The sequence below is a fragment of the Micromys minutus genome, assembly GCF_963924665.1.
Source record: "Micromys minutus genome assembly, chromosome: 23".
Lineage (NCBI taxonomy): Eukaryota > Metazoa > Chordata > Mammalia > Rodentia > Muridae > Micromys > Micromys minutus.
The window spans coordinates 38,912,648-38,928,304 of NC_137958.1; the positions used below are offsets into that span (position 1 = coordinate 38,912,648).

Below are 15,657 nucleotides of genomic sequence, written 5' to 3' on the forward strand. Positions count from 1 at the left end.
CAGACTTTGTCCATCATTCATAGACACCACATACATCCTTGGTGCACTGATAAGCATGTTGACAAAACACCAGTAGACATAAAAACAAATTAGTTGGAAAGCTTTTAAAAATCATTGGTGCTCAATCTACAAAATAGCATAGGATCTGTATCTTCAAAGGCAGAACAACGTTAGAGTACCTGAAGTTGACGCTAATGCTATTTTAAAATGATCAAAGAGAGAACAGTTTTAACAAATGTTCCTCCATCTCTTATATGGATAAAGAGACTGAGCAGGTTGTTTTGTTTTGGTGTGTGTATGTGTTTGTGTGTGTGTGTGTGTGTGTGTGTGTGTGTGTGTGTGTGTGGTTACTTCTATCCCTGAATTTACCTTTACTCTTGATATTCCTTCACAACTTTCTAAGATTATGAATATTCAAAATATTTCTACTTATGTCTGTAAGAGCAGTAAATAAATGACCTTAATCTTGGTGCCTTTTTTCTTTGGGTAGAATTCAGAATCATTTCATTCCAGAAGTGATAAAAGTTTATATTCACCAGGAAATACTATGATGGACTCCCAAGAATTAGTTTGTTAATTGAGAAATTGTCTGCTGTATAGAAAGGCCGCGCAGCGTTTTATACTGAGTGACACAAGGCTATGCCTACTGACCTGAGTGACCTGTGCTTTACCCAGGCCATGATGATGTCAGGACATTGCTGCTGCCGAAGACCATGTCTGCATCCATGGTCCTACTGAGGCTGGGATGTGGGTTAGTGTCCGTGGTCCACTTTATCATCAAAGGCCATGCATATATTCAAGGTCTATGCTGCAGCCCGAACCCATGTGAATGCCCATGGGCTGTGCTGCCACTGGAGGCCTTTGATGCCACCACGTAAGACCATATTGGTATCTATGGTCCAAGCAGCCTAGAGAGCTTTGTCTGGGTACAGTGTGGTGGACCATGATCCCTGTTTCTGCCAACTGTAAAGAGCCAGAAAGCTACTTTTGGTGTGATAGTGATGACTTCACACACATGCTTGAGAGGGAGGGCTATGGAAGACTCCCATGATAACCTCTACCATCACCCCAGTCCCCCCAACCAAATCAAACAAAACAACAAAATAAGAAACAAATAAACAATCAAATAAATAAATAAATAAATGAGTGAGTGAATAAATGGAATAGCCTATACTAGAAACTACCAAAGACTACTCTTAAAAAGTGTGAGATGCTAAAGTAAGCTTTTCTCAATTGATGGCTTCTGGTGGAGATGTAGGAGGAGATGATGGACTCAGTTCTAGTTAAAGGGCCACACTACAGGGAGTATATAGGGAACACAAAGTGGACCTGGTGTATGTGTGTGTGTGTGTGTGTGTGTGTGTGTGTGTGTGTTGAGGAGACATCACAAAAGTTGGGGAGGTGGACAGTCACGGAAAGCCTGGGAGGGATTGTTATAAGAATGCATGATGTAAAACTCCCTCCCAGAGAATCAATAAAAGTATCATGTGGATGGGGAAAATGTGATTCAAGTGTGTAATATTTTTATTGCTAAAATATAAACTCTATCATGCACACTTTCCACACACAACTGCTAAAATGACATTATTCTTTAAGTATTTACTGGGAAAACTTGCAGCGTCTTGGGATTCTTTTGTGCCATCTCTTTGCTGTTTGGTATTGTCTTTTATAGTGGGTCTTTCACGTTTTAAGTCTGTTTCCATTCAGAACCAAGTCAAACAATGTGTGCTGTTCATAAATCCTAAACAGACTGGAGGTGTATCTGGTTTTTTCCTTCACTCTTAAGTGACCAATTGCTGATGAACTTAAAATGGTACATAATCAGCTGTGGCATTTCCTACCTGCATACTTCTTTAACCTAAACCTCTAAAATGAGTATGTATTTGTAAGACCATTTTATTTTCACTGATGAAAAAAATAAACTTTTGAACATTACATATATGACTACACAAAACATTTGTAGGTTGTTGCACTAATGTATTTTAAAACTCTGTGTGCTTTCGGCATCTCTTTTATATGTTAAGTTAGACAAATGCTTTCCCCTTAAAAAGTACATGGGCCGTTTTCTTTTCCAAGTTCTGTTTACTTTCCCTGAAGGTTGACATGCTGAACAGGTGTGGAGCTAAGAGATCAGCCATTTTCAAAGGGCAAGGCAGCTGCTGGGAAGATTGGGTTTCTTGCACTCTAAACCTTGTGATGTTTGTTGATTTTAAACCCACTGAGCCACTTTCTCTGACAACGGGCTGTGTCCCATGAATTTTCTCCATAGCCACTGAATGAAGGGATGAATTATTTCTCCCCTCGGGATAGTTGACTCATTTTCCATGAGATAAAATGACAGAAATACTTTGTGTTTGAGCAAGAAAGTTTCAACATGAGAAATGAGCATTTTATAAAATAATTCTTAAGGGAAAACAAAAGAAAATGCCATTTTCCTCCTTCCATATCCCAAATCCATGACAAGGCTTGAAATAGCTTCATCAAATTCTTCTCTTTGTCTTTTTAATTTTATCTCCAGGAACTTGTTTATCATCCTGGCTGTGATTTTAAAATATTTATTCCGTTTTAATTCTATCTCAGAAAGACAAAAGAGTTATTGTGACAAATTCTCTCTAGTTCTGCCTCCCTGCAAACTAGACCATGTAGGGTGATCAGATGAAAAAAAATAAAAATGAAACAACCTATGTTTCTTTCCTGGTCTGCTCGGGGGTTGCCAAGTTTCCATTGCAAGCAACAAGAGGATGGCGTCGGCAGAGAAATGAAAACAGCAACATCTTCTGCATCACACTAGGATACTATGAAGGAAAGAGTGGGAGAAATGTGCGGCACTAGACACACGAGTATGACCATGGAATCTGGGCAGAGGAAAGTATGTGTATAGGACGTGGAGAACTAACTGAGGGAATCTTATTTACAAGGAAGGGAACTCCAGGGAGGAGACAGTGTGGAAGCCCGAATGATTCATACTGAGATAAAAAGAAACTAGGCACCAATGTCAACCAGGAGAAATGATTTAATTAAATATTACAGGCTACTATAAAATAAGACCTTGTAGACACCATAGCCAAAACAAAATGAGTCCACAACCCTTCACTGTTATTCACATCTTACTTTATTTTCTAGCAATTTATAAGCATTGGATGTGGTAGAAAACAACATGGGGAAATTTTTTATTAAGGCTTTGCACAATGTACTGTTTAATTTTTGAGAAACCAATGTCCTATGTCTAATTTGCCATATATTCAAATGATATATAATGAAAATCTTGAACTTTTAAAATAATTGATTGTTTCATAAGGTTTTAGCAAACCACAATAGAACAATTCATTTGATAATACATGCACATTCCAAGCTAGGCTGGAAGCTACATTAAAAATTCAATTTATAGTTTTAAAGTTTGAGTCCTGTGGTAGAAACAGTAGATAATTGATCAAATATGTTTCAAATAATAGAAATTAAGTTGTGCTGACAAGATTTTTTATTATAAAATTTCCAAAAAATATACAAAAGCAACCATGGTTAATCAAATAAATAACAGTAACCCTTTTAGCGAATCTCTTCAGAGACACACAACTGAGGAGGTACCTGGCTCGGAACTAGTTAAGACAGGTTAACACCAAAAGGTGGTCCTAAATGCGAATTCCAGTTTACAGAATCAATGGACATGTAAAAGAATATTCACCTCCTATATTTTCAGAAGTTCTCTTTTATTTGTCAGCTTTTTACTTTATTCATATATAAAAGGCACTATGATAAAGAAAATAGGCCTTGCACATGAAATAACATTCATCGCCGTAAAGCAAAATATTTTAAAAGCTCTATGACTACCACTGGATAGAGATACGGCATCTTACTTATTTCTCCATATTTGGTCTGGTCATTTAAAATGTTTTCCCCTTAACCAGAATACTGGTATAAGATGAGGTATAAGAATGTCCTGTTTTGAAAAGAAAAAAATAGTGACAATTTATTTATATAGATAGTTCTTGAAAAAAAAAATTTCTATCCACATATTAGAGCTTCTCAAGAAACCATTGTTCTACTAACCCATCATTTCTGAATATTGAAGAATGGATATACCATCTAGTTGTTTTATTCTGGTTGAGAATTTTATTGTGATGTTGATAGAAGCTTACAGAAGTCAGAGTTCTTAAAAAGACAGTTGTTTTATACTACATAGATAAATTTCTCAATTAATTTTTAGAGGTTTGTGTCTGAGAGTGAGAACCCCAGAAACATAAAAGATGACAGTGATAGAATCATATTTCGTATTTAAAATAAGAATGCCATATATAGAGATCCTCACAGCTAAGTACCCTGCTATGCCTTCATTATAGCCACAGTCAAAGTGTGGTGAGACATGAAACTAGCAGCTATGCATTTAAAAGAAAAAGGTCTTTAGCAAGATGGTCCATAGCCAAGTTCTTTTCAGCAGAGGCTACAAGTTCATCCTACCACACACTCTTCTGATTCAGCAAAAAGATGTGACCATAAGAGACTGACAAGCTCACCCTCCCCATAAACCAGTCCTTTCAAATGTCCTTGTGACTTTACTCCATGTTCTATAAGTGATGTCTGAAAAATCAGTTCAATCCAGTATTTCTTCTTTGCATCAAAGAGACATACAACTAGCAAGTGTTTAAACTCCTTTGAACCTTGTTCCTGTTTTATTACAAATTCAGGAGAACCTTTGATGAGTGAATGTTACCAGAAGTCAAAGAGAAGAGGTAAAGGAAGTTCCACTGATCATTTAAGGGAGAGAATCACTCTAGTTTGGGCAGCTGTGCTCATAAAATAACAGTGTCCTTTGCATTAAAGAGATAAGCTGTATTGACCAGAACTCTTAAAACAGAATAAGAAAACCTCTAAGCCATAAAGAACCGCTGGAATGCTAACTTTAACTCCAACTTAACTTAGTCCTGACCACAGAATATGAGGGCCACAATTTTAGAGATAATTTCTAAGGGCTGCTTAAAGAAATTCCACTTGTTTTTGATGGAAGTGTGCTTCTGAAAAGGCAAATATTTGACCTGCATTCTACTTCAGGATGTTTGCACTTGGTCAACAAAAAAAAAAAAAAAAAAAAAAAAAAAAAAAAAAAAAAAAAATTTAAAGCCAATGACTCAGTCTCAAGGAGACTTGAGGAAAGCATGCAGTTAAAGATTGAGAAATAATCGTGTACATGAAGAAACTTAAGCAAACCACTAAGTATTAAATGATAAGTCATTTTACATATGTTTACTTTCTTATAAATTCATGTTTGTGAGATAGACAAGATGACATGTAATTTCACAGTTATAAATCAATAAATAAAAACATCATACTGTTTTTAGTTAAGGTTTTCCTGAAAGAAATTTCCATGAAAGATGACCATTCGATAGGCTCTCTCTCTGTGACACTTTCCATACTGCAAATCAGTTAAAAATATATTATTGTGCTATATACAGGAATCCATGCATACAGTGTATCAAAGGACCTCCACAGAATAGCACAGGGTGTTATATATTAAAATTATTCAATAAAATGCTGAGCTAAACTGTGTATGAATCTCGACAGTGTTTCCACGTAACTAAAAATGTTTCATTATTTCATACTTTGATCAATGATTATAGTAGCCAAAATCACTGCTGTAGTCTATGTTCACCTAGTTTTCAGTACGCTTCATTATAACTGTTGTGCCTGCTTGCAATTTTGAATCATCATCTCATAACCGAATGATCGTATTATGAGTATCACCAAAGACAAGAAGTTTGCTCTGTAAGCTCACCTTTGGATAGGATTAATCCTTTATGACGATAAAATATTAACAGCTAATCTAAGAGAAGAAGAACTATCAGGAAGACCAAGCCATTTTGTTTTCTGTTATATTATTACTTAAGGTCTTATGTTCTAGAGCAGTGGTTCTCAACCTTCCTAGTGCTATAAGACTTTAACAGTTGAGGTGACCCCAACCATACATGTATTTTATTTGTACTTTATCGCTGGAATTCTAGTGCTGCTGTGAATGGTAGCATAAATATCTGGTATGCAGCCTCCAAAGGGGTTGTGACCCCCAAGCTGAGAACTGCCCTACAGGTGCAAAGTCTTCTTGAAACAATGATTACAAAATGTTAGAATTTTCATGACTGGACAACACTGAACATTAAAATTGTTTATCTGTGTTACAGTCTACCCATTCAACTAAGAAAAAAAAAATAAAGAAACAAAAAAATTGCTTAAAACTGGCTACCCACAAAATTTGTAGAATTGCATGCAAAATCTCCAATTATTATAGAAGTCTTGGTTAAATTTGGTCTATGAAAACCCTGACATCGTGGGTACAAAGAGAGACAGTGGTATGCACATGAAGTATAATGTAGGTGTGCACACTACATAGTTCCAATTTAAGCTTTCATATTGCAATGCACATGGGTATTTCCTTAAAGGTATAAATAGAAATTTTAATATTTCATCTATCAACATATGCTGATAAAGGACAGAGTGCGAAAAGAAATTTTGGTGGCTGATTCTAGGGGCTAAAAGAAAATAAAATTCTCCGTGATTGTCTGTGTATTATCTTTTTTTTTTTTTTTTTTTTTTTTTTTCTTAAACTCAGGAGGGAAGTACTCCCAGGGAAAAAGAAATATCCAAAGCTTTACTGTGAAGGAAATGAATTCGGGAAATAGCATGTTAAATAGTGAAGAGACATGGAGCATTTCAACGTCACAGCCTGCTGAGGAGCAACAGCTGTACCTAATTCCAACCTGACGTGTTTCATATCTCAGATCCATATAGGTATTTAATGATCCAAGCATAATGGTCCTATATAGAATAATTACTTATATGAAGGAGCAAACTTCGTACGCATTCCTTTTTAAATGATCCTTCAAGAGAAAAAAACTGCACTGACTCTTTGAACAATGACTAGTCTCTCCTGCCGTTCCAAACGTTTGGGACTAAATAGCTTATCTTTCAAGAGAGAAGAGCACGGTGCCAAGCTCACTTTTTCTTGACGGACTCTCTTTGCCTCCCTCCCTCCCAGTACAACCAGTACAAGGAAAAAAGATAGAAGGCCAAGCCGATCATTAAGTCATAGTAGTAGACAGTTGCAAGAAATATCACAAACAAAAGGATGTAAGGTATTTTAGAGTTGATGGGTATTGAAAGCAGGGATTCCCTGCCTTCAGCTTGGAGTTCTTGGGTAGGGTCAGTAGCAGAAGCAGAGCTCACTGACCCTTTGTCACCCAAATAACACTGTGACTGTCCAAAATGCATTAACCCTTCATTTCCAGAACTCGCTTCCTCCAAATTCTCCAGAGGCTCCTTGACTAAAATCATCGGGTCTTGGGATTTTTCCAAATGACCTTCTTTTGGCTGGAGAATCGGACCCACGCCTCGTGCCCCTCCTCTACCTGATTTCGTGATTTCTGAACTTTTGAAAACATCTTCTGCTCTGGACACGGCATGACCGAAGATCTCACTTTCTGGGAGACAATTATATTCTGATTTGATAGGGACAGACCGGAGTTCTGTGTTAATAACTGCTTTTTCTTCAACATAAGACGGTACTGATTTTTTAGAACAGCGCCTGTAAACTTGAGAGCTGTCCTGAGAAGCGCTGGCAGGGTCTGAGTTAAATGCACAGTGAACAGCATTGAAGTCTGTTCTCCTTGATAGTTCTTGAAGCAGCTCAAGACCTGTATTTGCCGGGAACACTGCTCTGTCTGTTGGTAACACTCCCAAATGTAAATCCAGTTTTGACGTCGATTTTTGATTGCCTGTAATGACCTGTGAAGGTTCGTCTATAGATGTTACACTTCCAATTCCGTGTTTCTCCTTGTCACATGTCTTCCTAGGAGAGCATGTAGATCCGGTTTTCTCCTCCATTTCATCTACACGTTCATTACAAATATCTAAATGTGACTCCCTTTCAAAATCGTTGTCATGGATTACACCCGCTGTATCTCCATGACAAAGGGAATAATATGAATCATCCTTCCTCCCTTCATGTGGATCAAACGCTGTTTCTTTTGCCTCGATGGGCCTGTCATGTCGTGCTGTCTCTTGAGGTAGCTTAGCAATTATTGCTTTTCCTCTAGCAGACACGCTTTCTGGAGTACTTTCTAATGTTGTCTTAATTATATAAGCTGTAACTGCTTGTGCTTTTTCAGTAATACCATGATCAGCTAGAGAAGACAGTTCACAGCATTCTGTCTCTTGGCAGGTAAACAATTGTTCTGTAGGAGTAGCTTTCAGATTCCTACTGTTATCTCTTTTCTCCCACATGTCTTTAGACTCTGCTTCTTCTTTGGTAAGCTTGGTTACATCTGTTTCAGTCTGTCTTGTTTCTGGCTGACTTTCCAGAACATTCCAATTTTTTCTACACTGTGTGTTCATATTCTGATCTTCAGGACTACTGGAGTTGGATTTTTCCCTGTGAGCTTGAAAGAGGTAATCATCAGTCAGAAGATTAAAATTCCTTGGAGAACCCAGATTAGTAGTTCTTGGTTCTAAATTGGTACCATCTCCAACTTCTTTCCAGTTCACTTTTGTATTTGCTGAAGGAGAGGGATCTACTGTTACCACCCAGGGGTTAGTTGTGTCTTTGTTTAGTAGAGTGGTCATATCTTGGTTATTTGCATTAGCCCCATAGATGCTGGTTTTTGGGTACCCCATTTCTCTCTCCTGGTTCTGAGATATTGACTGAAAATTCTTCCTTGGATTTTCATTAACACCTAAGTAGGTTTTCTCCTCCCTTTTGTCATCGACTTTGGCATAATCACCTTTGGAAGGTGAATTTGATCCGTCCAAATTTGTGGATTCTTCTAAATGGGAATCACCATGTGAATATTTGTAATCTTTTATTCCAATGTTTTTGATTCCTGCTTCATTATTCTTAAGAACAACTGTCTTTAGCTGACCAGAGGAAAAACACACCCTGCCACTCCCTTGGGCTGGGTTGGCATTATCATCCAGGTCTGCTTTGCTGCTGAGTTTCAGTTGCATTGACTCATCAGAACTAGTATCTTCCAGTGATGGCCCCTTTTCAACCACATCTGGAATCATTTCCTCTGAAGGTGGATGACCATATTCATTTCCTGGGGAATAATTTCTACTGTGGTAGGAATCTCTCTTTAAGGAACTTTCTGCTGATAAACTTGGAGACAAAGGCCCTCTAAACAAGTCAGTGTGGATTTCACGGTAAGCTCGCTTCTTCTTTGACCCCTCTGCTTTATCTGTGAAATTGACTGTATCTGTTGAAAACATATTCTTTTCATCCTGGGAAGTTATTACCCGTTGGCTTATCTTATGGAAAAAAAACAACAAAGTTATGACAATATGAGAAGTGAATTAGATTTTATTAGCTCAAGTAATTATCTGGTAGATTCCCTTGACTCATTTCATTTGTGGATTTCACACCAACTGTGGAAGTTGGGTGTTTGGGGCGAGATCTTTGTAAGGTATGACTTGGGAATGAGATCAGTAGGAAAAGGGACCCAAATTAATCACACCCCGTCTCTGCTTCCAAATATCACATTGTATTATTCAACTGTTCTTACTTGTCATTGCACTTTTTCCTCACTTGGGATATCCACATTGATAGCTCCATGCTAATCAATTAGAGAGCAGCTTCCTGGGTGCCCCCTTGCCACGTTTCTACGTGCCGTAGATGCCCCCATTACAGTTTCTCTTATTAATATGTTTTCTGCAAAGCCTCTGCAAACTATTAATAGCAAAACGTCACTCAAAGAAAAGTGAGGGAGTTAATGTCTCTGCAAATTCTGTTTTAATGACCCTCTGCCAACTGGTACTCAAATGTATTTGAGCTCTTCAGTGATGTCAACTGTCAGGATTTAACAGTGAGATGCCTGTGTTTTTTTTTTTTTTTCCTCCTCATAACTGACATTTGCATGATCTCAATAATTATATGCAAATCTTACGTCTTCCCCTTCTTCTCACATAAGGCTCATGTTACTTGTCAACTGCACAGCTGTCTTGTAAGCCAACGCCTGTGGGTTCCACAGATTTGGTTGTATTTCCATCTATTATAGAGCTTCATTGTTTTATGCAGTCACGTCAGCATGGAGCAAATTAGCATCTAAATTACAGGCCCCTGTTCATTTATTGGGCGTGCAATCTCAGTAAGTTCTAAACAAACTTTTATATTTGAGGCTGCTCATGGTAATGAGGTGTATTGGTGATGTATGTGATTTTTTTTTTCAGGGTCCTTTCATTATATTCTCTGGTTTGAAAAAAAAAAATGTGATGTTAACTTTTGGCTGGTGAGAACTCTCACAATGGATGACAACTTTGTAGTGCCTTAACGTTGGAGCACAGTAAATTGCATACTTTAGTGGTACGGATGCCATATCACTATTGCAGAGGTGAAATGGGGGGGAGGAGGGGATGGGGGAGATGAGTTCTAGTTCTTTCCGGTTTCAGCATTGACACTTGAAGAGGCAGATGTCATTTTAATCTTAGATGATTATGAATCCATGTAGCGTCATGCTAGCAGCTCCCAGCAAACACAATGAAGAATAGATTGCATTGTGACTGACTCATTTGCTTCTGCCTCTCACCGTGCGCTAAAAGTGCAAACTGAACCATCTCCTCCAAATTTCAGAAAAGATTTGATGTTCACCAAGATGAGATTTATAGTAACAAAGTTTAGACTAAATTGTACAGTGTTCAATTTGTTTCCTATTTTAAAGTTATACAGCGCTGGCTATTTTCTTCTTCGTTGGTAATTTAATATTTTACCAGGTTAAGAAACTTTGGAATTCCTACTTGGACAGAAATAGTAAAGCAAAATAATGCTAAGCATCCACATTATAGGCTTCTTAAGTTGGCTAGACAGAATCTTTACTCTTCCAGCCGTCTTACTTTACAGATGAGGTTATGCTAAGTGCACACCGGTCACAAGGATTAGACGTGTGTGTCGTGATGGCACCCCTTGCTTCTAATTCTTAGAAACTATTACTCAGAGCCACTGGTAATGAGATACGAAATTAGTGTCATTAATTTACCACTGCGTGGAGCAGAAGCAACATTCTGAAGTCAAAGTGCCTTGTTGGCCAATCGAGATGGGCATGCTGGGACAGAATAAGCCAGGCTTTCACATTTGCAAATTGTATTAGCCGAAGCCATTGAGAGGCAAGCATTGCAGCATCTTTGAAGCATAAATAGATTCATCTTCTCTAATACCATGGCAACCCGAACGCTTACCTTCATGTCTAATTCTTTTCCATTATGTTCGTCATGCTTCTTGTTGGTATCCTTAACAGTTTGATGATTGGCTCCTAAGTCATCCTTGTCCTCATGACAACAAATGATGGTTGGGATGTAGGGCTCTGAAAAGTTAATACGAACTTTTTTTTTTTTTTTTTTTTAATTATAAGATGGCTTCTATTTCAGACATTCACACACAAAAAAAAATAGATTTTGTTTAATTTTAAATAATCATTACCTGTGAGCTTGAAAGTCTCAAACTTATTTTCTTCTGGAGTGAGCAATGGTTCTTCTTTACTGCGAAAATTTAGAAAGACAGACATTTGTTTTGAAATTAAACCTTTTAAAATATCTTTACATCGTAGAAAAGTATCAATAAGACAAATAGTTTGTATAACCTTTCATAATTTTGTATCACTGCATGTGAGTAAATCTTTCACGGTGGCACAGTGCTGGATTTTATAAAAAATGACGTATTTTTAAATGAGATTAGGTTGTGTTTATTAAAACCTAGCCAGATGAAGCTGTAAGCAAATGTGTATTTTTCATTAAATTGTATTTAACCTTTCAAATTGAGAGGATGTTTTGTTCTGGTATAAATGGCAAACTTGATGAATTGATTTTCCATTGTTACAAAATTGATTTTTAACATTTAGGTAGTTATGTTTCATAGCCTGTTTACCTTTCAACTGCATTATTATAAAAGTAAATTTCTCTCTATAGAAAAGGGAAATAAAATAAAACCAGATCACAAAAATCTAAAAGGCATCAAGATTTATGGTCAAAAAATTTCATGTGTGAATTGCTACTATCCAATTTTAAAATGGAGACTTTAGAGTGCTCATATGTAAGTACATACCTTATTTCCTCAACATTGCTGAGCTTGCATGCTTTTTGTAGTATATTTTGCATTCTTCTTAGAAATGATATGTGCTTTTCCCTTTCAAATGTCAGTAGGCAGATTAAAGAGATCACTATAACTGTATTAGTCTCTGATATTCAATATAAAAATATAATTATGAAATTTCAATTTATGTAGTTACTCAAAAGTTGATTTCTGTCTTGGTTTTCTTTTAAAAATTAATTTATTACTTACTGTTATTATTAAGTGCATCTGATGGGGTCATGTGTGCACAAAAGTGATGCCAGAGGACAAGTTTTTGGAGGCGACTATCTCCCATCTTTACGTGGGTTCTGTGAATTAATCTCAGATCGCAGGTCTTGCATGGCAAGCAGTTCACCTTCTGTGTCCTCTCAGTCATCTTGCCAGTCTTTTCTCCAACCCTAACCCTTCCCCGGGGTCTCTCTATATAGCATGCAATCCTAGAACTCTCTGTGTAGACTAGGCTGACCTTGAACTCACAGATATACATCTGCCTCTGCCTCCCAAGTGCAGGGATTAAAGGTGTACACCACCAAGTCCCAACCTTAATCGGTTTTTCTCATACTGATTTTTTTTCAGTGAGTTTCTGCAACAACAACAAAACAAACAAACAAAAAGAAAACAACAACAAAAAGGATAAGAAGATTGAAAAGTAACATTTGTTAATAAACGTGTGTGATTTAATGTAGGCTTTTGTTCACTGAAAATTCCAGCCTGGTTAATTTTAATTCTACAAACCATTTTGTAGTTTGTAGACTTTCCCCTCCTGGTTATGTAAGACTTTTGTATATATTTCGTTGTTTCATTTTAACTTTACCGAAAACAAACATTTCTGAGCATTAAAATAAAACTAACATTCTATGTCCATAAAAATTCCTAAACTATAGAGTTTGAAGTAAGGAAATTGAATTAATCTATTATATATACATATGTATGTGTTTGTGTGTAATGTATAAATATATATGATACATTTATATATAAATAAATATATATATATATATATATAAATTAAGGTCTATTACTAAGATCCATAATTATGCAATGGTTTATTTTATGAAGTTCAACTATGAAACAATATTTTTGCTATTTTGAGTATATAATATCTTTTTTAAGAATATGCAATCTGGAAATGCATCCACCCCTTCTGACTCTTACAAATTATCTTCCTCTTGAGCAAAGGAGTCTGAGTCTTGAGGAAAGAAATATGAAACAGACTATTTAGGACTGAAACCCCTGCAGCATGTTGTTCAGAACTTTGATCAGTTGTGGGTTTCTATATTAATTGTCATATACCTTCTCTGATGAGATTTGATACCCATAGTAATATAAGGCAATCAATCACAATATGTTGTCAGTGGTGAAGAACATTGAGAGAACTGTTTTGTAGGCATAGCAGGACAGTCATATGTATCAACTCTCAGGGATCATAATATCATACACAACACCTGTGCAAACTCAAGCCAGACAAAATACTAGCCTAAACATGGAGGGCAGGCATAAAGTCCCACCTCTAGCTGCAAATTTACTGGCATTTGAGAGCTGCTGGGAGAAGAAGTCAGTCTTATAGATTTATTTAATGACATACTTTTTGGTAAATCAACCACAGTCCAGGGAAGGCCGTATAGCCCAGAGAAGTCAATCAACACAACACATTGGAATCTGTAAGTTTTATGAAGGGAGCAGAGAGAAAGAGAGAGAGAGAGAAATAGAAAGAGAATGAATGAAGCTGGGCTTCCTTGTCTGGCCTTGGTGGAAGATGAAGAGCCTAGCCTTGCAGAAAGTTGAGGTGCCGGAGCCAAGGCCTGGGGATAGCCGTGGGGACCCCACCCACACAGAGGAGAAGGAAAGATGGGATGGAGGAAGGATTGTGGGAGGATTGTACAAGAACCTCATTTGCAAAAACTCACCATTGAGATAAGTAATTAGAGATGAAACAACCTTAATATGATTGAGTATCTTCAAAACATGGTCATTCAGGAACATAAGGAAAAAAATATATTCAAGGATACATGTAAGGATAAAAGCTTAATATCCATGAAACAAAAATATTATAATGAAATCATGTAGGACAAGTCTTATAAAACCTGAATTTTTTTCTAGATAGTAAAACTATATAAAAAGTAATAAAGAGGTTATATATACTATGTTCATAGATAGTAATGAAATATTATGAAGACTGATGTATGCATTCAATGAATTTCGTCAACATTAAGCTGTTTTTGGTAGAGTTTGGATGTGTGATTTTAGGGAGAACAATGAGATAGATTTGTCTCTTTGGCTATGGGAAGTAGAGTGGGGGGGGGGGGAATCTGCTTCACCCAATTTCAAGAGATATGCAGAGTAAACTTTGAAGACAAAGTATCAGAAAATCTTCAAACCAGCTGAGAAATCGGACTCAAGAAATACAGAGAAGAAAGCACACAGTGGTCAAATCTAACATGTCGGGAAGCAGGGAGATAAGGGGGTATTCAGAAATGAAGACAGGGGACATGACTATACTTTTATGTCAGGGGAAAATAAAGGCAATAGAACATATGCAAAATTTAGCTCCAGGTGAACTAGATTACTAACATGTCAGAAACCTAAAAATCCACATATGTTATGCTCACTGTAACTAGTAAGATTTCAATGCATACTATCAAACCTTTAAAATAATCAAGTACTGACAAAAATATATCTATATAGTTTTATGCCAAAATGCTTTTAAAAATCTGTACATGTATTTCTCTTTTTTAAAAATAAAATTGTAAGAAAAAAAAAGAAAATTCCTAGGAGAAAATATATATGATTATAATACCAGAAAGTGTCTATTAAATAATCAAAAAGTCCTCATAAAGTAAAAATCTTAATTTCTCTCTTTAAAATTTAAATATGTTAAAAGATTTTATTTTTAATGTTTGTATATGTTTTAGAGCATGAATGTGTGAAATGCTTGTACACAACACCAATGAAAAACAGAAGAGAAGCTTGGATCCCCAGCAAACGGAGTTACACAAGATGGTAAGCTACCAAGTGGTACTATTCCCCAGGACCTCTGTAAGAGCAGCAAGTGCTCCTAATCACTAATGTGTCTTTCCAGCCCTAAGACTAAACTTCAAACCCTTCGTCTGTTAAAAGGCATTATAAAAAAGACCTGAGAGGTGACTAAGTGCTTGAGAGCACTTGTCATTCTTGCAGAAGACCAAAGATTAACTGCAGCACCCACACTGTAGCTCCTAACAACCAAGAACTCCTGTCCCAGGGTTATCAACATTATCTTCTAACATATGAAGACACAGACACACTTGGGGAACACAGACATACACGAAGGCAAAACACTCACGCACAGATAATAAAACAAAATAAAATTTAAAAAGACCTGGGAGAAGATGCTTGTACTGTATAAGATCAACATAATTGAGAATCAGAACCTACAGAAAATCTTGATTTTCAGGATTATAGTTACCATTTATAAGGCCATTTGGGAGAAAGAAATCAAAACATCTGATATCAAAAGTCTGGGGTTGTTGTTGTATGTACTGGCTGGTTTTGTGTCAACTTGACATAAACTGGAGTTAATCACAGAG

General features: G+C 36.6%; 1 protein-coding gene across 1 annotated transcript in view; it reads right to left on the bottom strand.

Moving 5' to 3' along the window:
- Nucleotides 1-6,552: 6,552 nt before the first annotated feature.
- Nucleotides 6,553-15,657, bottom strand: part of PPP1R3A (protein phosphatase 1 regulatory subunit 3A) — a 32,446-nt gene continuing 23,341 nt past the window's right edge. Inside the window, exons 2-4 of the mRNA XM_080936422.1 lie at nucleotides 11,447-11,505; nucleotides 11,206-11,330; nucleotides 6,553-9,285 (exon numbers count right to left, since the gene is read on the bottom strand). Of these exons, the coding sequence (XP_080792548.1) occupies nucleotides 6,979-9,285; nucleotides 11,206-11,330; nucleotides 11,447-11,505 (2,491 nt within the window). The 3' untranslated portion in view covers nucleotides 6,553-6,978. The remainder of the gene's footprint in view (nucleotides 9,286-11,205; nucleotides 11,331-11,446; nucleotides 11,506-15,657) is intronic.